Source organism: Lutra lutra, chromosome 5 (assembly GCF_902655055.1).
Source record: "Lutra lutra chromosome 5, mLutLut1.2, whole genome shotgun sequence".
In the NCBI taxonomy this organism is placed as follows: domain Eukaryota; kingdom Metazoa; phylum Chordata; class Mammalia; order Carnivora; family Mustelidae; genus Lutra; species Lutra lutra.
The window spans coordinates 60,348,153-60,375,074 of record NC_062282.1 but is presented as its reverse complement, the minus strand read 5'-3'; the positions used below and the strand labels follow the sequence as shown (position 1 = coordinate 60,375,074).

General features: G+C 40.5%; 2 protein-coding genes across 5 annotated transcripts in view; one reads left to right on the top strand and one right to left on the bottom strand.

Moving 5' to 3' along the window:
• The window catches only part of INSYN2B (inhibitory synaptic factor family member 2B), a 115,671-nt gene extending 111,247 nt beyond the window's left edge, over positions 1-4,424 (top strand). For 3 of the 4 annotated variants that reach the window (XM_047729409.1, XM_047729408.1, XM_047729410.1), the window contains one exon: positions 1,214-4,424. In XM_047729409.1, coding sequence (XP_047585365.1) covers positions 1,214-1,400 — 187 coding nt within the window. In that variant the 3' untranslated portion in view covers positions 1,401-4,424. The remainder of the gene's footprint in view (positions 1-1,213) is intronic. The other variant, XM_047729412.1, reaches the window with a different exon arrangement.
• DOCK2 (dedicator of cytokinesis 2) overlaps positions 1-26,922 on the bottom strand; it is a 411,678-nt gene that overhangs the window by 206,384 nt on the left and 178,372 nt on the right. Inside the window, exon 27 of the mRNA XM_047729407.1 lies at positions 22,453-22,548. Coding sequence (XP_047585363.1) covers positions 22,453-22,548 — 96 coding nt within the window. The remainder of the gene's footprint in view (positions 1-22,452; positions 22,549-26,922) is intronic.

Genomic DNA, 26,922 nt, shown 5'->3' with positions numbered 1-26,922 from the left:
CCATCTGAGGCCTCTAGAATGAAACCAGGTGAAAACACAGCTAAGAGCTTAAGAGTCTTCTTCTAATCATCTTGGCAGTGGAAAGTCCTCCATAAGTAAATCTCCTAGGGTGGAAAGTGGACAATTAAGGGCAGAGAGAGCCCATGCACAGCCTTCAGAGGCATCTGCAAGCTTCATTCTTCTGGCCCTGCTTTCCAGTTAATGGGAAAACTGAGCCAGAGTTATGAATCAAGCTGACAAGCTCTGACACACCTGCAAGCCTGATTCTCAAGCCCTCAAGGGCATGGGAAGTGTGAGTACCCAGTGTGACCCCCCACTGGAGAACAAACCAGAGCTTCTGTACTTCCTGACCTCTGACTTTCTCAACTCCTGGGAACTGCCGGTCCCCAAATGCATCATGTTTACCTCACAGATCTGTGTACAGATAATACAATGGGGTCTGTATATTAATGACTCCAAAACACACACTAAAATAGCAAAGAAAAAGTGGGGATTAAGAAATACGTGTTAAAGGAAAGTATTTAAATATGTCTACATTGAGGTAAGTGTATATGGAAAGCTCTCCAAGCCACATTATTAAATTGAGAAGCAAGGCAAAGAGTAAGGCATAATGTATTTGTTGTAATAATGGCAATAATGATATTAATAACAACACTAATAGGAGCTACTAAATATGGAAGTTTTACTTCCATAGAGCCAGGTACTGCTGTAAGTATTTCCTTTGTATTCTCTCAGTTAATATACATATTAATTCCAAAGAAAGCCTTTGAGATTGTTGCTGCTGTTGTGTCCGTTTTATTGATGAGGAAATTGAGTCATCAGTTTTGTTGTATATTCGTCTGTATTACTTAAATCTTCTATAATGAGGGAGTTTTTGTGTAAAATGTATAAAAATAACTAACAATAACATTAAATAAATGTGCAAGAGAGATTGGAGTAATTTTTACTGAGCACCTACTATCAGGCTGCTATCTTACACGTCTCTTTTAGACTTAAGAATATCCAAAAAAGGAAGGCATTTCAGGTGCCAGTTCAATCCATGAGGAACTGGAGTTGAGAGGAGTGGCACAATCTTCCCAAGGTCAGTAGGTACCTAAGCATGTGGGACTTGATCTCAAAGCCTATGCTCTTCCATGTCAGTCAGACACTCAGTAATGCTAAATCAGTATGTGCTGATTTGAATTTACTTTCCTTTCTTCTCTCTGTTTTTCAGTGTAGAATATGATTTTCGGCAGCAGGAAGGCAGGTTCCATGAAGTTCTGCAGAGTCTGGAGGAAGCGGAACCAGTGGAGGAGGCATCTCCTCCACCAAAGTCCCCAGCAGAACCCCCAGCCCCTGAGAAACAGGACTTAAGGAGGAAGACCAAGAAAGTGAAGAAGAAATGCTTCTGGTGGATCTGAGCTTGTTGGGTCCGTTCCCTTTGCCTCCCCCAGATACCTCCACAAGGTGGGGAAACCACTGCCCTCAGGCCTTCTCTACTTCTTAGCATAGGCCCCAGGTGGTTAGCCATTTGACTTGTGAAATGGGAAAGATTCGGGCTGGTTTAACTGCTGCTGGACACCTGACCACTAATGTCACCTGAATTGAGTGATGCTGCTTGCTGAGGACTTCATGGACCCTAGAGTGACCACTCGCCTAGCTTGCTGTCACACATGACCAGGCCACATCCTTTGAGAGTCTAGTTTCCCACCATGAGCAAAACCCTATGACATTTCCAACACCTCCATGATGCTAAACACTTCTTTCCCATCCTGGGTACATCATCCCAAAAGAAAAAAAAAAAAATGTTGTGCATGACAGGAAGATAGAGGAGCATTATAAGCAGATACTCTAGAAAAAAAAAAAGAGATACATAAACCACAGTTTTCTAAGATTTTGGCATATAGAAGCACAACAGAAGTAGGTAGGGCATAAAAATGCAAGGTCACTTGGTAGGTTGGGTCATTTTCATTTTTAATTAGCCCTTAGATTGCAAATCAAGGATGTGTCATCTCATGCTATGTAAGCTTTATAGGCTGTGGCAGAGTGAGGTTACCGCAGGGTTTAAGGAGCTTGGTGGTATGGCTATCCTGCAGTTGTAACTGCTGCAGATCCTGCCATAAACCATCATGTTCTCAGCCTTGGGCCTGAGATCTGTCAGCAAATGATTTGGACCTGGTTTGGGCTTGGACTTTAAGATCCCACAGTTAATGTCCCTGCAATATTTAAGACCACGAGATCCAGCAGCTTGTCTGTCCATTCATCTTACCAGTAACATAAGACTAAGATAAAACACAACACTGGTTCTTGTTCATTCATCCCAGCAACAGCCTTGTAGATAGATTCCAAAGTACGTTAATCTTCATAATCTCCCTTTGTGATGACCAGGTGATGGTCACCTGATTGACGAAGCAGCAGGACTGGGGATGAGAATATATAGTTTTTTCCATTTTAGTATTAAAGACCTTTCCTTCCCAAAGTCTGAATTCTTTTGAAGTCTGACTCATTCTTTTGGCAAGACCCTCATACATGTGGGTCCAGTCAAACTTGCATGGCTGAACAAACTACTAAAGTAATAGAATTAATTGCTACATACTCTTGGGGATAAGGGGTAGGTTGGAAAGGCTTGCATCCTTTGCATTAAATTCTCTACCAGGCTGTGGTTGCATTGATGCTGCTTAGAAAAGGGATCCTAAAGCTCAGCAAGCATTCAGTGAAGAAGGCATTTCATAATCCCCTTTGCGGAAGATCAGGTATCTGAGTTAGAGTCTGCAGAGTGCATGTAGGAAGTATGTACCACACTGCAAACTGAGACTAACTGAGCAAACCACTCCGACAACTTCACCTTTCCCTGTCACCGTACTGCAGTGCACAAAGCTATTTCAGTGGGAGGGAGAGGGAAATTTGGCAAAGAGTTCTCGGCTTGCACTATTTAAGTCTTGGAATGTCATTCAAGATGTTCTGATTCTGTTTCTAGTGTAATGTTTAAACCCACAAAATGAGACCGGAATACATAACACTAAGTTGGAATTAAGATAAATACACTTGTCATACTTAAGAAGTCACATTTCAATAAGAGATTCTACCACTGGCTAAAAGCCATAGATCTTTCTGTATCCACACAATCAACTCTCAGTTGGCCCCAACAGTGGAAAAGAACAGCACAGAGGATAATCTAATAAAACAAGATAATTTGGGATCTCTTATATAATTTTATCTCGTTGTAGAGCTTCTATCTTAATTTGCTTTGCTTATACTAATTTCCAAATTAATTTGTATTCTCAGGTAGCTTGCTAGAATGAAAATAATCCTGTTCCTGGAATTAAGAGACCCAGGCAACAGAACAGTCTATTACACTAACCTTGGCAAATTGCTTACATTTTCAGGACTTGTTTGTCCACTCTTGAATGGAGATATAAATACTTACTCTACCTACTTTGTAAGCTCTGTGCACATTCCAACATCAAAATGAGCAGAAAACAGAACAACCCAAAGCTGAGTGGGATCACTTGCCAGAGTTAGCCTGGAATGATGAAGAGGTGTCTGAGGAAACTCACCCAAAAAGGATAATCCAATCCTTGGATAATGAAGCTCACCTTGTTATACACTTACACTGAGTTGGGGACCTGAGATAAATCCTCAACTGAATTAAATGAAATTGGGGTTGGAAAATGTTGACATTTCAAGAACAACAACAACAACAAAACAACAACAAATGAGGCTATGATAATTCTATACCAAAGCACAACACAGCACTACTCAGGCCACCGACCTGAAATTGGGAAGGAGGGGTCTCTTCTGGATATCGAAACTTTTAAATAGTTAGGAAGGAAATGGGTTCAGTAAACAACTTCCTGCTGAAAAATGATCATCTTTATGTTTCAAACAACATGCAGATCCATATGCCAAATCTCTATACTCACCTTCCATGTGAAATCACTTCTTTGTGAAATATTATGTAATATCTACCATGATATTCTACAGAAATGATGTACTTGAGGTTATATGGTTTCATGGAGAGATATTAATTTAGCAAAAATTACTTTTATAAAATTGAAGGGAAAAAGACCGATACATCAACCTCAGTTGCAGGAGTTTATGTAGCTGCTTTCTCTGTAGTTAAAAAAAAATAGGTACTCACTATACTTGGAACTTCATACCAGTTCATCTATAGAGCACCTTCTTAAAGACTATGTACCAATGTAAGGTTTTGTAAATTTCTAAACTGTTTTAAATGGGATATTATCTTTTGCAATAAACTTACATATTTTTCCTAGGTTTTAAGACTCCATTACTAGCTTGGGTTGATTTGCGTTATAAAATTTAAACTTAAGAAGAACGACTTAGTGGTTCTAGTGACAGGGATAATTTTCATTATAATCGCTTCTGTATCTTTCCCAGAAAAACAAATCAACAATGAACACATTTAGAACTTAGTGCCTCAGTGATTACATGAAGACCCACATGTCCTGGGAGCAAAGGAGGTGGTTTAAATGAATGGAGTATGTCCTAGCTTCATTCAGATGGATATACTTCCATGACTTTTTGTCATTATTGTGTCCATACAATATAATTTATTCAACATTTAAATTTTTTTCCTCTAATTTTCTTCCTTAAAAGATAGTTTTATATCACCATCATAAGGAAACCAATATTATATTCCAAAAAGAGAAGATAGAATCAAAATGATTTTGTTAAATTCTTGCTAAAATTTTTGAGTGTTAAAAAGGGGGATTAGTTATGATCTCTGTCTGTCAAATTAAAAAAAAAGGGGGGGGGAGATTAGCAGATATTCAACACATGCTAAATCCACTTTAACACCAAACACACTTTCTACTTGACTAATCGGAATGTTTGAGAGAGAATTGAAAGGAAAACAACTTTCCCATCATGTGATTCATTTTTTTTTTTCCCTTCATTGTCCATGAACCATCTAAAGCCAGCTTGTTTACCAATTTAAGGTGGGAAGAGTCTTGGGTATAGAATCAGAAGTCTTGGGTCTGACACATTTTGCCACCTTCTTTTTGCTAAGTGGCTTGGGAAAGTTAACGTCTGTGAGCCTCTGACTCCTTTCCTTATAATACTGAACATAACCTTTGCCTTACAAGGGTGTCTGAGACTTAAGTGAATGAAAGTCCTGAGCACAAATGTAGAGCACACAATGGGTGCTCAATAATTGTATATCCATTCATTTGCTGATTGAAGTAAATTGGGAGAGAAGATGCAAGATGCCTTCATGGGTCTGTAGTGGGTTTTCAGAATCAAGCTTTAGGTTTTCTCAGGGCAAAATAATGGTGTTGATAAGGAATGAACTCTTATTAAGACCAGAAACCATGACAGTGAATGTGCCCTGACACAGTCCTCAGTGATCCAGAAGAATATGCAGGCATATCAAGCACAGCATAGAGCTCAGAAATGAAAGACCCTTGTTGTGTGGAATCAAGTGTCCTTGAGGTGAAAGATACTGCAAGAGTTGGGTGCTTGCCATTTTAAGCACAAGGCAGTCAAGTAAAGCTAGATGAGTTGTCTGCGTGCTCACAGCAATAGGGAACTCAGTGCTGGAGCAATGCAGTGGTGGGAGTAGTATGGGAAGTCTACAGGCCACCACGACCCAGGGCAGTCCCAGGAACCACTGGCACTAAACCTGAGACCCTTTCTGACTGGCAGGTTCAACTGCCTCACCAGCTGAGCAGAGGTCTCAACGTGGCCTTTGCTTGAAAAGGCTTTCATTTCAAGCTGCTTAAGGCAATTTGCTGTATACCAAAAACACATTTCTTTTTTTAAGTCCAAAGAAACGTAGATTTTTTTTTTTTTTTTTTTTTACGATCATTATGCTCATAAAGCATGGCTTGCAATAAAAAGAGCTATGGACAAATCCACACCCAACCAACACCATTTATGTCTGGCGTAAACAATGTTTGAAAACATAATGTTCATAAGCCCTTTTGGGTTTCACCTCAACTTCATTCCCATCTTTCAACCAACTTACAGATTGAATTCCTATTAGTCACATCTATCATAACTACTCCTGAGTTTTCCTAAACATATGACTTTGGCCTGCCTCCCATAGGGGCCTCGGTCCTACAGAAAACCAAACCTAGAGCTTGGTGTTCTCACTGCCACACCGAGCTAGATGCCAAGATAACCATCCTCTCCTCCAATACTGCCACCCTGTTCCAAACCCCTCCTCTTATCTGATCTCCACAGGTGTGTTCCTACTGGTCCCCCAACATGTACTTCCTCCTCCTCTAGCACATTTTAGACATTGCAAGCAAAGGCAATCACCACAAAATTTAGATCTGACCCATGTCACACTTCAGTTTCCTGATAAATTTAGAATGTAAGACTGGGTCTGTCACTACAAACCCAGAAGGGCCCACCTGCCTGTCCCATGGAAGCATGCATCTCAGGCACATTGAGGCACCTTGGCTTCCTTTGACCCATTACGGTAACACATCCTTAAGGGTCTGTGTACACTTTTCCTTCTGCCTGGAATAAGCCACACTATGCCATTCTCCTTGCCCAGTTTCCAGCTCTGTTGGGGCTTCCCACATAAGGTTTTCTAAGACTACTACCACCACTGCCCTGGATCATAGGAAATACCCCTTCTGGACCCTCACCTGGCACCAGGAATTCTTCCTTCAAATTTCTTGACACGGTTAACCTTGTACATATATTTGTGTCATTCTTTGATGACCATGTTTCTCTCTCATAGCCTATAATCTTCTTAAGGTAGGAATCCTGCTTATTTTTGCTTATCTTTGTATCTCTAGCACTTAGCACAATGGAATTGAAATATCTGTTGAAGCAATAAATTAATGAATGAATTGGATCCAATGGATAGACATGAAAAAAGTGATTCCCAATTTTTTCCTTGTCTACAGTTCTTATATGGGGATGATCCCACTGGAGTGTACAAGCCCTGTCTTTCCCCCCAGGAACATCCATCCTTCTACTGACTAGCAAGTAATGTGCCAGGATTTGTAGTTCTACTATGGTCCACGTGGCACTCAGGACCCAGGAACATCAAGCCACTATCATTCTACCCTCACTGCCAACCCCCAACACCTTTATTCAGAATATTGACAGTCCAGCTTATCCTCGTTTCAGAACAAATTGCCATCGTAATTGAATCCCAATGCATTTTGCACATTTTACCAAGATACTGCCTTACTGTATGAAAGAGAAAATTAGTTTTGAAATTAAAGCAGATTGTTAACTATTTTCTCTATAATGTTTCCATTAAAATGCCAAAATTTATCACATGTGACCTAGTCCATTTTACACAAAGCATAATTTAAAGGAGACAGGGTCTAACTGAAGAAGCACATTGAGCAGAGCATTTTGTCTTGGCTTAAACCACAACTAAAATGAAAAGACAATAAACATCACACCAAAGGATTATTTGTTCCAAAGCAAGTAAGAGGTTTATTATCATGAATGGCCTCACCAATTCTCAGAATCCATAACTATATTATATTAAATTTCACTCAAATTAAACCAGTACTTTTTTTCTCCTGGCAAAATCTCTATATGCATTTTTTTATATCATCAGCTAAACACAATGACCTCCCATTGGTGCTTGGACTTGGTTTCCCAGGTAGCACATCTGATACTGTGATACCCTGGTTATGCTGACACAAAAGCCTTCTTTCTCCTGAGCCAAATTGGCTGAATCATTCTAATTGTTGAAATCAAGAGTGGTTCATGTAACTCTTACACCAAGTACCCGAAGCCTGACTGAATCCGACCCCACATGCAGACATCTCAGGTGGGTGATGGAGAAGAGGGGACGTCATGAGCTGTTGTCATTGTTTTTTGTTTGCTTGTTTGTTTCAAGATGGAAAAAAAATATGCTTTCTGTAGTTAGGGATCAAAGGGAGAAAATTCAAAGGCCTGCAACGAACTCACCACTGACCAGACTGGATTTCCTGGAATAGATCTCTCCTTTCACTCTACAACCACGCATCTAGCAGCGCCAGGAAACCTCAGATGAACCCCAGTCCACAATCACTATTTTCCAACAGTTATTGATTCCCTTCTCTGCGCTGGTCAAGAAAATCATAGATGCAGCCCTTGCCTCATACAGCTTATTATGGTCCAGTGAGCGGGGAAGGATTCTGACAATAAGCACACAGCCTTTTCTGATTCATGCACCTGGATGTCACACCCAAGCATCCTCCCCTTCCTTTTGACCCTCTTAATGCTGTCCTTCTTGTTCTCTTGGGATGATTATTTGTCCTAAATTATAGCTATTTCTAGTTCTCCCCTTGTTTCTTTCCCTACTGTATGTGGTGTCCTGAGAGTAGGAACTGCCTTCCTCACCTTATAAAGTCTTATGTGCAGGAGGTCCTTGTTTAACTGTGAATAACTTTGCCATCATGAGCCCTTGTCTGTTCCATGTAGACCCCTGTACTGTGCTGGCTTTAAAGGGCTACTTTCTCTCACAATTTTACAGCTCTGTCAGACCTAGCCCCTCTTGGCTACCTGGGGATCTCCCTAAGACACACATCTGGTCATTCCCTGGCTTCTATATCTCTAATAGCACTCTGCTGCCATCCTAGAACATAACATTCTTCCTACAGCAAACAAGGTTCCTCACAATCTGACTCCAACCTAGTAGGCTTCGCCCAACTTCCTATTACTTTACACACACTCCCCATGCCCGCCTCCATGCCACCTTCCAAAAAAGTCAGAACCTATTGCATATCAGTGACTTAGCTTTTGTTTCCTCTACCTGGGACATTGTTCTGATACCTATCTATTATGAGAAATAATTTTCATTTGGGGAAATGAATGAATATTAACCATATTACTACTAATCATGATAATAACGTCTCCAGTTTCTTGAAGATAAAATGGGCTGTTATTAAATGCTTTCCTTCCATTAAATGATTTGTTTCAAGGTAGTTTATAATTATCCCCATTTTCCAGAAGAATAATTGAGGCTTGGAGGGATATAATTAATGTGTCCGAGTCTATTAGTATGAGGTGGTGAAGGCTGGAGTTCCTTCAAGTTCTGCCAAACTTGGGAGCTTGGGCTACCTCCTATGGCAGACAGCAAGTTGCAATTTAAATGTCACCTCCTCTCTGTAACTTTTTCTGATCATCCCCCGCCCCTGCCATGGGATTAGTCACTCCGTCCTCCGAGTACTCATGGCACTTTGAACAGGCGCTGCTTATATTATCTTGACATTTCTTTTGTCAATCTCTCATGCACAACTCCACCAGGGAGCAAAGTTCTGGGGGACAGAAATGCACAACTCCACCAGGGAGCAAAGTTCTGGGGGACAGAAATTGTCATCCACAAAAAAAAAAAAAAAAAAAAAGAAAAAAAAGAAATTGTCATCCACATCTCTATAGCCTTTTAGGTGTTTATCACATTGCCCAAGATCCTATAAATGCTTTGTACATGTTTGTTGAATGAACTGGGAGAAAATATGAAAATGAAAATGTTAAGAGAAAAAATAGTCCATGGTAGAGAGACCAGGACAAGGCCAGGAGTTCTGACTTCTGCTCCTGATTTTCTGCACAATTTTGAACAAGCACTTTCACCTCCATCCCCCACATCTGTCTTTAAAATAAAACCATCTGCCTTTCTGGCTTCACAGGCTGGTTAGAAGAAAAGTAAAATTATATACATGAAAATGCTTCACTAAGTTTGACTATCTCATTAATTCCTATTTTTAAAGAAATAGTGTTTGAGGGTTTTTTTTTTTTTCCTGATTATAAAAGGAAAGCAAAATCATTTTAGAAAAAGTGAAGTTACAGAAATGTACAAATCATATGTTGCTTAAGCAGAAGATATGGACATAATTTTAGATTCAGAGCAGGGCCCTCATGCCTGACCTCTGAAGATCCAGGGCTTCTGATGTGGGGCCTCATGTGTTCCCCTCCCTGGCCTTCAGGGTCCCTGATGACTTTCTTGCCATTGTTAGGGTCTTCTGACCCTTTCTCTATATTTAAGACATAGAATTTCCTCATGTTATTAAAAATCATCAGCAATAATTAATGACTATGCAAATGCATCATTATATGAATGTAGCATAAATCTAGAAAAAGGGGCTTTGCTCTTGAGGGGTCATTTGACAGAATTGATTTCTTCGAGTCTCTTTAGAAGGCCCGTGTACCGGACAGAAGAAGATGGTCCAGACCCCTGTAGGAGAAGTCTGCTGCATTGGAGGTTATCCCAACTGGGCTTTTCATGGGGCAGCTCCAGTCCCTCAACAACATTCCCACAAGGAAGGACATTCTGTGATGGAATTTCTCCTAGTCTGGGACTCAAGCCTTTGTAGCAGACATATGGCAGGCAGTTTTGTCTCAAGGGGGCTTTATTCACAGCCCAGCTATAGCAATAGCTCAAAAATACTTCCCAAATCCAGGAGAGATCCCAAGCCAGAGCCACAAAGTAGTTTGTCATCTGATTCACGACCCTTGTGTCAAAGTGAGAGGAGACTCCAGAACAAAGGAGAATAATAATGGTTCTTAGTTACCAAAATCCTGCTAGGTGGGTACATAGGATGCTATGAGCTTTACACATACTTTTTAAATTCAATCCAATCCTTGCAGTGGGACTGACAGGTCATAACTATTATTAACACTATTTTACAGATAAGGGCAATGAGGAGCAGAGCTGTGAAGTGAAGAGACTTCCTATCCCTGGAATAAGACCTTCTTACTCCTTAAGGACCCAGGTCCCAGCTAGCAAAAGCCTTTCAAACTCCAGATCTTGTGCCCCAACTCCACAGCCTTAAAAAGCAATGTTAGGCACAAGAGTGCTCAACAGCTAAATGGCAGACATTCCAAAGTTCCCCAAGGACAAGAAAAGGCTGACCTCTCGTCTAGTGCCAGATAATAGTACAGGAGATACAGTGAAGTCTTACCTTTAATAACACACTTGAAATGACTTGTTCAAAATCAGATCTGTCCAGCACCACTTACAGAAAGTGAAAGACACTGAGATATTTGGAGTCATTTCATTAGGATGATGATGTACCAGTCATGCATTTCCTAAGTACTCATCTTACAGTTCTCAAACTCAGTCTCTGCCCCTGCCTCTCTGGGTGATGACAAGAGCAGCACAGAAACATGCTGCTGGCCAGTGGAGGCCTCAACACAGTCACCAGCTTTTTCAGGGTTTCAACTCACCTCCCATGTAGAACCACAAGGCATGTGTCCTGGCGCCATGTGCAAGACTGTCATGGTGGCAGCAGCAATGGTAGTGTGCTTATTATCTAGGACCAGTCTGATCTCAGAGCAGAGGTCTGCTTGACTGGGCAGACCAGGGAGCATGCAGTATCTGTTTTAACAAATTTAGAAACTAATATTTCCCCTTAATTCCCACATCTGTGGCACATCATGGAACAGAAGGAAGGTTTGGAGAATGAAACCAGCTCTTTTTATGCCCCAGCTCTGAAACTTTAATTTGTCTGAAAGAATTCTACCACACAGGGCTAGTAAATTATTTGGGAATTTTATATAAAAATTCTTTATATGAAAGTTTGACATGAAACAAATCTTCTCTCATCTTATTTTTTAAATCAGAATTCTTTTAAAGCTAGACATTAATCTGTACTTTCAATTAGTGTGTTCTTTCCATTCATTCACTCTCATAGCTTAGATAAATGCCTGCCACCTGCCAACCCTGGGCCTACAGACAGGAACCCCAAAGATAATGGGATACAGTCCCCTTCCTCAAGAATCTTAGTGTACTGTGGAACATAGATAGGTAAAAGAAAATTCCATTATGATATGGTAACATTGTAATTGAAAAATGGACAAAGAACAATGAGGTCACTGAAGAAAGATGATCTTGAGGAATGAGAGAAGATTTCAGAGACCATGAGATGGAGATAAGATAAGAAATGCTGCTCCCTCTTACAAACCCTTAATCCTTCCTTGCCACCTATCCAAATTTTTCATGCCATTCAAGAACTAGACCAAGTTACATGAAGTCTACCTTAATAACAGACTTCTGTGCACACATGTTATGGGTTCCTTGGAAGATGAGATTCTTATTCTTTTTTTTTTTTTTTTTTTTTTTTTTTGCATATATATTTTAGGCCATGTACTCCTTGGCATGCAACTGCCAAAATCCTTATTAAAACAAAGCCTCCTCACCCACAGGACATAAGTACCGTCTGCATGACCAGAACAAACAGCAACCAAGCTACCCCAACCTAATGATGCTACCTCTTTTTTACCAACTGGAATTTCAAGTCTCTTGTGTAATGTTTATTTTCTTTCTTAACCTGATCTCCCCCTAATACATACATACATATTTAGTCTTTTCATCTTTCTCAAGTTTTATCTCAGAAAAATAATGTCCTGGGCATACAGTGAACTGCTTAAAATGGTAGCTTCAAACTCTGTAGACTTGGATTTGGACTCTATCTTCCTCCTTCTCAGGTATGTGATGTTGGACAAGAGGCTTAAACCCTAGGACCACTGTTTCCTTTCTGGGAGGGGATCATAATTTTTGTCAACCTCACAGATTAAATGTGATAATATCCTCAAAGTGCCATCTCTGCCACACCACAGAGTAAGCATCCTAGAAATGTTCATTGTGATTATCACTGACATATGCATCCCTTGAAGAAACAAATACATCCTTCCCCCAATTCTTTCCATTTGGTCCAGTTATTCAATAATAATTCTCTCTCCTCTCTTACCCTCCTAACGTAATCATGCCATAAGGGTGATAATAGTAACAATGTTAAGGAAAAGAATGATGGTTTGTATGTATAAAATAAATAGCAGAAATCTTCCATTCCCTCAGAGGGATTCACTGAGGTCATCCTAGATGTCAGGGACCCAGTGTTTCCTGTAGATGCAGAAGTGATGAAGACATTGTTCTGTAGAGCTAAGAAGAATGTTCTCACGACAGTATGATGAGTATGTGAGGCAGGTTCAGGCTGAAGAGAGCAGAGGGTTCCCAACTTACATGAGTGAAACATGGGTCAAGATGTGCCTCTGAGGCCAAGACATGAAGGAGAAAGAGGTATTTACAAGGAGGTTTTGTAAAGAAAGGTAAGAGGAGTATATTCTAGACAGAGGGAATGTCACAAAATGGAATGGAATGCAATGCAAAGGAGAAAAGGAACATTCTGTAATTAACAGAGCAGTTCCATTGAGTTAGCACAAGAATGGGAGGTAAAGAGTACAGGGGAAAGAGGTGGGCCATTATACTGCACACACTGAAGGCCATGGTGAGCAGCTGGACCTTCATCTTTGGCCACTGTAGGGCCATTGATGCTTTCTCACCAGAAAGTTCTACTTTATAAGGCCACATGGGCTACAGTATGAAGAATTCAAAAGGGACAAAGAGGAGACAGCATGTCTTGTTTGCAGCTGCAGCAGTGGCAGCAGTGAGAAATAGTCATGGGCAGACATGCGTTGGTGGCATGGGTGGTGGAGGGAAGCTTTGGATTTGAGAGGCCTTTAGACCTAGAACTTGGCAGTCTGCTCAAGAGTGCAGGGACAAACTGCACACAAAAGGAGAAGGAGGTGTGAGATAATTTTGCATCTCCATTCTAGCTTTGTTTTCTGTTTAACCTGGTGTTTCATAAATACCAACTCTCAAGGTTCTTATTCTGATTTTACAGGTTCCCAGAATTGAGGAGATCAATCCTAAAGATATCATTGTCATTACAAAGCCACCAAAACCCAGCGCCATTTCAGAGGTTTCTGAAAGTTGCCACATAGGTCATCTCATCAGACTGCATGGTCTTGGCAGAGCAGCAGCTGGGGCAAAGTGGTTTATTATCGCTTTTAAAATATTTGATGCCCAAAAAACAATTTAGGGTCTTAGGAGTACACGATATGCTATTTAAAAGGAGGAACTCTGTAAACAGTTTTGCCTGAGTTCAAATCTGGGCTCTTCCACTCATAAGTTGTATGATTATAGGCAAGTTATACAACCTCTCTGTGCCTCAGTTATCTCATCTGTAAAATATGAGTACTTGAGGGTTAAGAGGTAAGACACATAGGGTGCTTAGTTCTCTGACTGGAATACAGACTATTTGCTCAATATGTGACAGCTTTATTAGAAATACTGTTTATTAACAAAGTGTTGGGTTGCTGAGTGAATGTCTTGAGTCAACCAACCACTTCTGGCTTGGAACCGCACACCCGCATATCCTAGATTGTCGCCTGCTCTCCATGGGACAGAGTTGGGTGGAATTGGCATTAACTATCCTGCTGTGGCCCCTGCCCAAGGATTCTGGAGTCTGTGGGCTCAAAGTATGTCAGAGAGTGGTCATGTGGGTGGGCCATTTGCCATTTGGAAAGTGAAGTCAGAGCTTTAAAAGCCTGACTCATGCATGACTCAGATGTTTTTGTTTTGTTTTGTTTTGTTAAGATTTTATTTATTTATTGGACAGAGAAATACACAGCAAGAGAGGGAACACAAGCAGCAGGGAGTGGGAGAGGGAGACACAGATTTCCTGGTGAGCAGGGAGCTCGACACAGGCCTTGATCCCAGGACCCTGGCATCATGATTTGAGCTGAAGGCAGATGCTTAATGACTGAGCCACCCATCAGGCTTAATGACTGAGCCTCTGACTCAGGTGTTTTATGGAGTCTTCAGTGCTACTGTGAGGTGAAGCACTGGAGGATGGGGTGATCTCCAGCTTTTTTTTTTCCCTTTTTGAACAAACTGCTCTGAATTTCCAGAGCTGGCATGATGCCAACTGCATTTACCTTTATTTAATCACTCAATACACTCCTCTGCAAAAAACAGGGTAATTAGGCCCAAAATATATCACCCAGGCTTATTCTAATTACCCAAAATAAAAGCTAGATCCCAATTTCAACAAAACTACCAGATTATTTCCCTTCCAAGAATTTCTGGCAGTGTTTAAGTTCCCTGGTTGATTCTCCCTATGAGATTGTCCATCCTCAGCACTAAGGAGGCCAGACACAAGGGACAGCCTTCTGTAGAGCAGTCAGCAGTGGAATGCACTGGCCAAGGAAGGTTCCCTGAGCCAGTCCCCTCAGCTACACAAGTAAGTCTGGAAGGTTTTCCTCACACTGCTCCAAGACCAATGGGACAGTGCAACAAACACATGGTCTGATGTCAGGCATCCCTGGTTTGCGTCCCACCTTGCCACTGGCTGTGTGGCTTTGGCCATGGTGCTTTCATCCTCTGGTGCTACATCAGTCTATTCTCCCAAACCATGGGGTGTGTGATGATAGTTACCTGTGAGGACTCAAAGATGTGCTCTATCAGACAGTAGGGATTTCCAGTCCAACTTTTTTTTGAAATATCTCTGAAGATTACAATCAATGCAATGATTTCCACTGTGTCACAGTTTAATTGGTAGCATGTTCTCTTTCTTATGGGCATGAAAATCATGGTGCATCTTGCATTTGATAAAATATGATATGTAGCACATAGAAATAATTCCCTGGCAAAATGCTAAGTACTCAGATTATTGTAGTTCTTATACCACAGCTTTCTTAAAAGAACCAAAAATATGTGGAAGAGAATATTGGTTCTACAAGAGCTTTTGGACTGGGCCAGAAAAACACCAATGATTTCGGACAATACACAATATTTGCAAGTACCTTGCATACATCACTATTCTCTAAGCTTATACTTATGACAGACATCCCTAATCAGCACTCCTCCCCCTGAGCTAAGATGTAGTCTCCAAGTGTTTCTCATTGTAGTACTACAGGCTGCCATTATCAACCATCAGAGCTGGCCCCTGAAGCAAAATCTGTTTTATGTCCCTGACTCGGGATCTTGGAAGATGTAAAAAGAGATTAGGCATTGGCCAAATCAGAAAACTTAGATATATGAAAAAGATCTCAAGAATGTTAGAGTTCATCACACAGAAGAAACCAAGGTCTAGCAGGGTGACATTGGCATAAAGTCACAGAACCGACTCTTCAGAACAAGTATGGAAAATTTCTCCTGTTCACTCTTAAAGACAGAGAGCTAACTGGTGGTTGCCAGGGGGGAGGTGGGTAGGGGGATGCGAGAAATATATAAGGGGGATTAAGAGTACACTCACCCTGATGAGCACTGAGAAATATATGGAATTGCTTAATCACTGTATTGTACACGAGACACTAATGTAACAAACACTTTATTTAATTATACTCGAATAAAAAAATATTCTCCCATTCTCTCTTATCCAAAATGTCCTTTCTACCAAACTGTGCTGCCTTTCTCAACCTCAAAGTCCTTGGTAACTTTAGAAAATAAATGTATATCTGATTGATTAGACTCTGGGAAAGAAAGGAGAGGGCAGCAGTTACGTAAAAAAATATTTTGCTTTTTGTTTTTGTAAAATTTTCCTTCTGCTCATTTGTCACCATCAACACTTCATTGTATAGGCAAGCAATTTACAGAAAAAATCAGGAATAGTTATTTCTAGCAAATGATAATTACAATGTGCTATGCACAAGAAACGATCCGTCCAAGCCCTATGGTTCCTGTAATTTTAATAGCTAATACCTTTTATAATGTTTCTGCTCCTACAAATAAAAAAAGCAGTTACTATTTAATCCCACATAATGACATACCAACAACCAGCCACCCCACAACCAGTCGAGGCCTTTTCAGGATTTCAGAAGTACTAGCCATGTCTGGTGTTTGTTGTAAATATTAATTGTTTAATATTCCCAAGCAATGGAGACTGACCAATAAAAATTGTATCTGGAAAATTGAAAGTGATGGTTTGAATGGGGCTCTCTCCTTGTCAAACTTCAATTTGAAATTAAATTGGGGCCTTCAGCAGTAAGACAGGGACTCCTGACCTCTGAGTAATTGCTTTCCAACGTCATTTTCTTTAATTTGGTGGAGATATTTTTATTCTAAGAAGTGATGGAAAGGACTATTTTATGAAAATGAAGCTATATCTTAAGAAAAACCTGGTTATTTCTTCCTTCTAGTTGAGGCATGTTCCTGTTCCTACTGAGGTAAGCTTTCTACACACCTCCAGTACTCCCCACTCGGCACTCTCATTGTTATAATTACACCAACAAACTCAAGAGTCATTGAGACTAATGATACAGCTTGCAATTTAGAACCTCTGCAAGGCTCCTGGAATCAGCCCAGGCAACAGGAAAAGTATGAACAGACAATTCCTTGTACTGCTCCCTGAGATATGGCTTCCTGATATTTAGAAAAAACATTCTTTGAAGAAGGAAAAGCATCCGAATCCGAGAGAAAGGCATATACAAATACATGAAGGAATGGAATAACACAGCACTTCTAGGTATTATTTCATTCATTCATTTGCTTAACAAACGTTTATTGAGTACCCATGGTATGCCAGGTGCACTATTGCGGAAGCTGAGGATAAAAGAGTGAGTAAAACATGGTCCCTGCCCTCAAGGGCCTCCACAAAATGGAGGGAGGCTGGAACACAGAGACAGAAAATCACAGACTAAGTACAACGAGCCCAGTGACTGAGAATGTCCAGGGGCTCTGAGGGCAAATGGGGGAGCCGGGTATGGAGGGACTGAAGCCAGATGTGCAGAAAACAGCCCGATTTAGTGGGAGGCTAGAAGGGCAGGCAGGTGAGTAAGAGGGAGCAATCAAAGGCAGCTCTTACAGTTCTAGGAGGTCAGTACCATAAATGGGGCTCCTGAATGAAAGGAGAGTATGGAGCAGGCTCTAATGGGCTGGTGATGAGCTGTGTTTGGGACACAGTGAATCTGAGGTATTTGAGAGACATCCCATCGAAGGAGGTCATGGTTTCCTTGAGAGCACAGACCATGCTACTCATTTCTGAGTCTTTGTGCTAAGTATATAAGAGGTTCTCATAAAATAATGAATGAATAAGTAAATGAATATTATGTACAAGAAACATATATGCAAATGCTTTTCACAGGAACTCTATGAGGAAGGTCTATTATTACCCCAATTTATAGAAAGGCCCAAACCTTAAAAGTTCTGTGGTATAAGGGAGGAGTTAGTATGGTAAGGTCACAGATAGCAACATCTAAAAAAAAAAGAGAGAGAAAGAGACGGAGAGAGAGAGAGTACACAGAAACATCATTAGTCTTTAAGGAAATCAATGTCATTAAGGAAATGCAAATTAAAATCACAATGAATTGTTATAGAATTCATTCGCTAGAATTGTTATAAATCCATCAGAATTGTTACAATCCAAAAGACTGACAATACTAAGTGTTGGTGAGGGTGTAGATAAACTAGAACCCTCATATTGCTTATGGAAATATAAAATGGCCACTATGGAAAACAGCTTGGTATTTCCTTATAAAGTTAGACATATGCTTTCCATATGTCCTAGCAATTCCACTTCTAGATTTCCACACAAGAGAAATCAAAATATGTTCACACAAAATTTGTTATGTTAATATTCACAACGTTATTTATAATAGCCAAAAGTTGGAAACAATTCAAATATCCCTCAACTAGTGAGTGGATAAACAAAGTGTGCCATATTCATACAGTATAATACTATTCAGCAATAAAAAGGAATTAAGGGGATGCCTGGGTGGCTCAGTGAGTTAAAGCCTCTGCCTTCGGCTCAGGTCATGATCCCAGGATCCTGGGATCGAGCCTCGCATCAGGCTCTCTGCTCAGCGGGGCGCCTGCTTCCTTTCCTCTCTCTCTGCCTGTCTCTCTGCCTGCTTGTGATCTCTGTCTGTCAAATAAATAAATAAAATCTTTAAAAAAATAAATTAAATAAATTAAATAAAATAAAAAATAAAAAGGAATTAAGTACTGGGGGACCAGGGTGGATCAGTAGGTTAACGCCTCTGCTTTCGGCTCGGGTAGTGATCTCGGGGTCCTGGGATCGAGCCCCACGCTGGGCTCTCTGCTCAGCGGGGAGCCTGCTTTCCGCCCACCCCTGCCTGCTTCTCTGCCTACTTGTGATCTCTCTCTCTGTCAAATTAATAAATAAAATCTTTAAAAAAAGAAAGGAATTAAGTACTGATACGTCCTAAAATATGGATGAACTTCAAAAAGATGCTAAGAAAAGAAACAGACATAAAAGACATCGAATTGCATAATTTCACTTACATGAAATGTCCAAAGAAGGCAAATCTATAGAGACAGAGAGTAGAAGAGTGGTTGCTCAGGGCTGGGGTGGGGATGGAGAGGTAAGGGTGTGATGCAGACAGATTGCAAATGAAAATTTCCGCAATGAAGGAAATGTCAGCAACTGAGTTACCGTCATGGTTGCACCACTGTAAATTTACTGAAACTCATCTAACTGAATCCTTACAATGGTTAAATTTTAAAGTATGCAAATTTCACTCCAATAAAACTAAAAGCAAGCAAGCAAAGGAAGAAAGAGTGCTGTGTGATTTAGAAGAGGTAGGGAGTGCCCAACCAGGCTGGTGAGATTTGAGCACCATCCAGAGTGGTGTATTTGTGCTAGACCTTGAAGACTAGGTAGGATTTCAACAGATTGAGATGGCATACTAAGGAATTACAGACAAAGAAAGCAGCATGAGTGAGAAAATACCAGGCATTTTTGGGCAACATCCAGACATTCATTTTGGTTAAATATTTGGATGGAGAAAAGTAGATGAAAAAGCTGAGAAATGTGGTTACGGCCAGATCACAGAAGCTGAGAATGGTCATAAGACTTAATTTGGTAGAGAGTAGGGACCCACAGAACATTCCAGAGTATGGGAATGTCCTGGCAAAGATTAATGGGATAGCAGTGAGGAATATGTGTTAGAAAGATGAGCAACCAAGGCAAAGCATCAAATGGAAGGCTCAGATAACAGACTGTAGTGAATGGGGGCCAAATTATGCTCACTTGCCTGTGTCGATAATGCAAAGGGACAGAGAAATCAAGTGTACCAGATAGAAAGGAAAATAATAAGACACCAGTTACTTGGCACTTCCTATGATCCACGCACTGTTTTAAAAGATGACTGTTCTAAAGGACAGGCAGAGAGTTAAGACCTGCTATATACAGAATGACCCAAATAGATTGATGATCATCTTTAGGTCTGGCTCCAAAGAAAAGGAATAAAGATTAGAGAGGTCATAAAATGCTTATCTAAGGGGTGTTATGGAAACCACAGATATGGAAGCTTGTAACCGAGTAAGAAATGGTGGTACTTCTAAAGTGGAAGGATCCTAAGTGAGACAAATGACAAAGACCAATTTACACAGCTGTCTGCTCCAGGAAGGCAGGAGCACCTGACCAGCTGGCCCTCTCTATGGATGTCACCACTGCTTTAAATGCACACAGTATACATTAAGTAAACATGCATTGACATGACTGAACAGAACCAAATGGGTCTAAAGAAAATTGTTACTCCGCTGCTTCTTGGGATCAAATCTTTGCCCAGCTACTTTTTTTAAAAATTAACATATAATGTATTATTTGCCCCAGGGGTACAGGTCTGTGAATCATCAGGCTTACACATTTCACAGCACTCACCATAGAACATACCCTCCCCATTTTCCATAACCCAGCCACCCTATCCCTACCCCTCTCTCCCTGGCAACCCTCAGTTTGTTTTGTGAGATTAAGAGTCTCTTATGGTTTGTCTCCCTCCTGATCCCATCTTGTTTCATTTTTTCCTTCCCTACTCCCCATAACCCCCTGCCCTGCCTCTCAAATTCCTCATATCAGAGAGATCATATGAAAATTGTTTTTCTCTGATTGACTTATTTCACTCAGCATAATACCCTCTAGTTCCATCCACGTCATTGCACATGGTAAGATTTTGTTTCTTTTGATGGCTGCATAGTATTCCATTGTACATATATACCATATCTTCTTTATCCATTCATCTGTTGATGGACATTTAGGTTCTTTCCATACTTTGGCTGTTGTGGACATTGCTGCTATAAATATTCGGGTGTATGTGTCCCTTCGGATCACTACATTTGTATCTTTAGGGTAAATACCCAGTAGTGCTATTGCTGGGTCATAGGGTAGCTCTGTTTTCAACATTTTGAGGAACCTCCATACTGTTTTCCAGAGTTTGCCCAGCTATTTAAAAAATACTTTTAAAACACTCAGCACCTTATATTCTGCATCCATGAAGGAGTACTATAGCATATGAACAATCAACATCCCAAACCTAGCTGAGATCCCAAACTGGCTTCCTGAAAGCTGAATCCAGCTGTTCAGGGGATCAGAGAATGTTTATAAATATATTTTTTATTAGCTTCCAACACCTAAATATCAGAGAATTTCACATGTTCAGTTTCCCTTGAGAATTTGGAAATTATGGCAACTGTATGGCCCAATTCCACACGGTGTCAATCAATCACAGCTAAGAAGCACTTGTCCTCACTAAACATTAGCGTCCCTGTCTGGTACACTTCATTCATTCATTTGCTCATTCATTCAACAAATATTTATCAAGTACCTACTCTATTCAGGGCACTATTGTAGGGTTTGGAGATATAAATGAATAAAACAGATGAAATCCTTACATCCTGGAGCTCATTTTCTCACAAGCAGAGCCAGACAATCAATCAATCAAGGGATATATATATATATATATATATATATATATATATACACACACACATATATACACACATATATATATATTTCAGGTGGTGATAAATTCTAAGAAACAAAGAAGTAAGGTGCAGAGATGGAAAGAGGATGGAGAGGTGCTGGTTATTAAGACAGGGTAATCAGGGCAGGGAAGTGTCTCTAATTAAGTGACACCTGAGCCAAGATCGGATTTACATGAGGAAATAAGCCCTCAGACCTGAGGCAGAGATAGGTCAAACTGAGCCAACAGCAAAAATAATCATGTTTTATGTGTGGGAGAAAAGGGGCAGAGGGCACTTCAGGCCCTAGTAATGGTTTGGAGTTTATCTTGAGTGAGATGGAAAACCACTGGTGAGTTTAAGCCGAGAAGTGACATAGACAAACATACTTATTTATATTGGTGACTGGCCCCTATAAGCATTGTTTTTGGCCTGTGGCTTAAAGCAACCTGGTTTAACCCGAAGGTTAAAGGGTTAGAGGTGGACTCTGTCTGGAGAGGGAAAATAATCAGACAATGAGGCAGGAATCGCCTGATCTTCAGAATATAGCATTTGTACAAAAGGCTAACCTAAACTTAACAAGGATGAATTAACTAACGTCTGTGGGCAGAGTTAACATACAGTGAATCCACTTAGAAAACCAAACTCACAGGACCCTGAAACTGGACATTGCTTGACTCTAGTCCAAAAAGAAAGGATCCTGGTGGATGTGAATGGGGGACATTTTGCCTATCCCACTTATAAAAAGCTTCTCTCAATCTTCCGTCTTTACCAGTGACATTTCATCCCCACTGGTACACTCAATTTGGTGGACAAGGATTAAGTGTTGCTTTATTTCAGTAACTTGAGTTGACTCTCATGTTATCCCAACTCAGACAAAGAAAAAAAAAAAATCTGTTTTACTCCAAAACGAAGTAATGATTAGCACTAGGTGTTCAACATGACCTGAAAATCCATTCCTCGACCCTGAACAGTTCGAAATGTTTGACAAGAGGAAGCGATCTACTCACAATCAGAATATGATCCCGTCCCATCGTGATGACCGTCCGGTTCACTGTGCGAAGAAGCTGGACCATGATTTCTTGGATGTGGTGGTAGGTGAAGGCCTGGAACACAGTCAGAGACATCTGTGTGACAACTAGACATTGTATCTGCACACCTCTTCCAAAGGACATACAACAGCAGTCAGACATGGTGGTCATCAAGGTCACCACCAGTGCCAACATCAGTACCACCATCATCATCATCGTAGTCATTGTCATCATATCCCCATGGCCATCACCACCTGGCACTGAGCACCAGGAATTTCACTAAATTTTACTAAATATGTGGCAGAGATTAAGAGCTTAACTCTGGAATCAGAAACTTTTGTTTAAGAATACTAACTACAGAATTATTGTGTTATTGGCTACTTCTCTGAATCTTGGTTTCTTCATTGGTGTAACAGTCAGAATCTAACCTGGAATAAGGAGGGAATTTACTGCAGGAAATTGGTTATATGGGTGATGAAAAAGCTGAGTCACAAAGCAAAATAACCTAAGGATTAACAATAGGGGAAGTCACTATTACCACTGAGCTTAGGAGACAAATAGAGGAGGCAGTGTTTCTGGAGTCCAGGACTGGGCTTATGTGATGGAAACTATAACCATGGGGAAGCTTATACAGTAGAAGCTTCATTATCTATCTTGAGGGAAATCATGGTGAACCACACTGTAACATTTATAGGGTACTAACCCACGTTCAATACAAGTCACTGAACCTTGGGTAGAAGTTGCTGATGCTCTTTGAGCATTTGCCATGATGCACAAGGGTTTGGGGCATATTTAGAATACCAATTCACTACATTCTCAAATCCTTATACCAGTATACCCTTAAGACACAGAGTTTCATCTATGCACAAATAGGAGTGTGCTCATGGCCAAGTGCAAAGGCCTTGGGATTTTGAGATCAGCTGCTCCAGGTCTGAATTCCAATCCAGCCCTTATCAGCTGGGTGTTCTCACTTATAACTTAACCTCTCTGAGCTTCAACTTCATCATCTACAAACTACAGAAAGTTCTCTCACTAGTCTTTCAAGGTTGATGTGAACTTAAAATTAACACATGTAATTCTGAGACAATGTACTTGCTTAATTCCACTGTAGGAGATTCTGTGGGTCTGAGAGCCAGCCTGGGCATCAGCAACTTCTGAATTTTACATGGATTATTCTGATGGCTAAGAACCATGACACAACGCACTGTGAAGCTCTAGAAATGGAGACTGGAATTTGGGAAAATACTGTGTCTCCAGAACCCAGCCAGAGTCTGACATAAATGAAATGCCTAAGAAATGGTAGCTTAAAAGGTAGATAACTACTTACACTCATTCATAAGAACCTCATGAAACTTTGCTGCATTCAACTCAGTTGTAGTCTGTCTCTTAATGTAACCAATGAGAGGAAAATAGAGTTTGGGGAGGCCAAAAAAAAGAAAAAGAAAAAAGAAAGAAAGAAACAAAAGAAGGAAAGAAGGAAGGAAGAAAGAAAATGTGCTTATTGAAAAGCCCCCTCTCCTCCCAATGGGCTCTCAGTGACCACTGTCATCCGAAGATGTATAACTGAGCTTGTTTCCTCTCTCTGCCTCACACTTCTTCTGCACTTTGGCTATAACCCCTGGTTCTCCGGCTCCATGGAGCTCCCCGTGAAGCTCACCAGCAAGCCTTCCGTCCCAGCATATATTTCACAGAAACAAGTTCTCATGCTCCGTTAAGTCCCACCAGACCTCAAGCTCTTGCAAGGTTCTCTTGCTAGATTAGGTGAGCTTTCCCACCACCATCCAGCCCTTTCCCAACATCTGCTCAGGGCTAGGGGAAGGAACAGCTCCCTTCACTTTTCAGCTCCAGGCCAACCTCTCTCCTGACTTCGTTCTCCTTCATTTCTTCAAGCCTTTGTACTGACTTACAATTTTCCATCTTGTACATTACATGACTGTGATGTCTATGTAAGAACTATACTGCTAACACGTGTGAGTGCTTACTAAATACCTGGCACCTTGCCAAATGCATTATCTCATCTCACAACAAGATGGACAATATTATAATCTCCCACACATGAGATGATTTGTTTACTTGTGGAAATGAAAGTCCAGAGAGGTCAAGTACCTTGTCCAGAATCACCCAGCTAGACAGCTAGGGAAAAAGGATTCAGACCCAGCAGTCTGGCTCCAGAGTTGGCTCCTCACCCAGACACACAAGCAGCCTGGACCAGGAACACAGATCTCTGGTTGTTGCTTTGGGGCCTTGTCAGCCTCATCCTATCTCTCAAGTTACATAGAGCTGGACTTCAAGGGAGCCAGCTTCTAACAGCCTTCAGTGGGTTCTGATCTTTTCTTTCCCTTTTAGAAAATCTCCAGTGCTGTGTCTTCATGACTCCCTTATCTTCTCTGCATTCCTTTGCAATTTCATCAACCTAAGCCCACTCCAAATTTATATAATGGTTTCCATTTGATGTTATTTTTTTTTTTCCAGGATTACATCTCTTCCTTTACCAACAGAGATAATAAAACCCCTTTTCTCTTGACCTCCTGTTCCCTGCTTCTTTTAAATAGCCATTTCATCTTAGTCCAGAGAGCGGCAATTAGACTGTTCAGGAAGTTTGGTATTTAAAGGTGGAAAACTGTCAAAGTCAATTCATTTCACTCTGAAAGTTCCCAATATGAGAGGTTGTACAGCAGAGTGTTTTGGGATCAGACAAACTTGAGTTTGAATCTCAGTGCTGCTCATTTGAGCTGGGTGACCTTGGGCAAATTACCTTTCTTCTCTGAGTTTCAGTTTATTTATAAAGTGTGGCAAATGGTAGAAACCTCAAAGTGCTGTTTTGAGAAATAAAGTAACGCAAGTCAATCCCTTGATACTAAGTGTTGGCACATAGTAAGCCCTCAATAAGTGGTGGCTGCAACTCGCGTCCCACTGGGTCTGCAGCAGCATTCTGCCTGGGCTTACAGATTCTCAGCACGTAGCAGAAAATGCAGTGCAAGGCAATACATAATCTAAACTCTGGTTGATATCGAAATGTCACCCAAAAAATGTATAGCATATATGCAAATGGAAAACTTTCAAGATGATAAACCTGTGCTAAGCAGTAAAAATGCAGCCACAAATCACCCGCTGTTAATTGCTCCAGTGCCAGGCAAGTGGAGGGAATCTCTAGGAAAGTGTCTTCTGGGCTCAAACTAAACGGTGGTTTATAATTGAAAAGACAAAGTCAGTCTTCCCATTATGCGCCTTGCAAAGAAATTAATCCATCCAACCCAAACACACTGCAAATAGTAGTGACTTTCCTTTTTTTAATAATTATAGGCTGTGATATCTGGATGGAACTTAGAGTCTCTTCTTTAAGTGAAATCTTATGCATAAGCCTGATATATAACATGGTGGAAGGAGAGCTGGGAGAGGGTGAGGGGGTGCCTCGTGTCTCACTTAAAGCCCTTTGCCCAGCCCTGGGATGTAGAATGCACCTCAGGACAACTGATCTCCCACAGTGTTTACAGAACAATAAGAGAACATACCACACATAAGATGATTTTATGTAATAATATATAGACACAGCATTTTCTAACATTGAATCATATTATGCAAAAGGTGTCCTTTTTTTTCATTTTTTAACCCTCATTTTGATATCAAGTAAAAAATTTCCCCTTGCTGCTAACATGTCTTTTATCGCCTCTCTATTTCATACAAAGTTCTTTTTTAAACAAAGAAATCTTCAGGTTAGAGCAAACAGTGAACAACAGCATCTAATTAGAACTTAATAACATTGTTTTATTTCTAAAGTTATATTTATGACAGGGGTTTAGGAAAAAGATCAAAAACTTGGAAATAAAGAAAAATGAGGATACTTGGTTTTTTAATAGAGTCTTTGTGATCAGCCCAACTTGGCTGGGGAAGGAGAGGGAGTGGTCCTCTTGCTTTTCGCAGAAATGTAACTCTGCCTGATTAATCATCCACGACTTATTAGAAACCAGAAATGTTAACAGCCCTGTCAAGTTAGAGGTTAACTTTCGAAAAATGACAAAAGGGTCATTTTATTTTGTTTTATTATTTGCTGGTTTGCTGATGTCTATATAATTCCATTGATCTGTAGAAATTTTGTTTTATATCTAAGGAAAATTTTATATAAGTCTCTCCTCTCCCACAAAAAAATCAAGAACCTTAAATCCGTTTGAACCAGTTCTCTCCTTGTTCAGCTTGTTCCACATATTTAAATAAAAACTTTTGACATGTGCTCACTATCTAATCACATAAGATATTTCCTAACCACTGGAGAATTCTACATTTATACAATCCTGACCACTTAACAGATGGTGGTATAAAACTTTGCTTCTTTTTACCAAAGTTACAAATCTGTAAAGTTTAAAAACATCTTTCAAGGTTCACAAATAAAACAAAATAACCACAGCAAAACAGCAATCCTTCCTGTTCCCCTTGCCAGGGGAAATTCTTTAC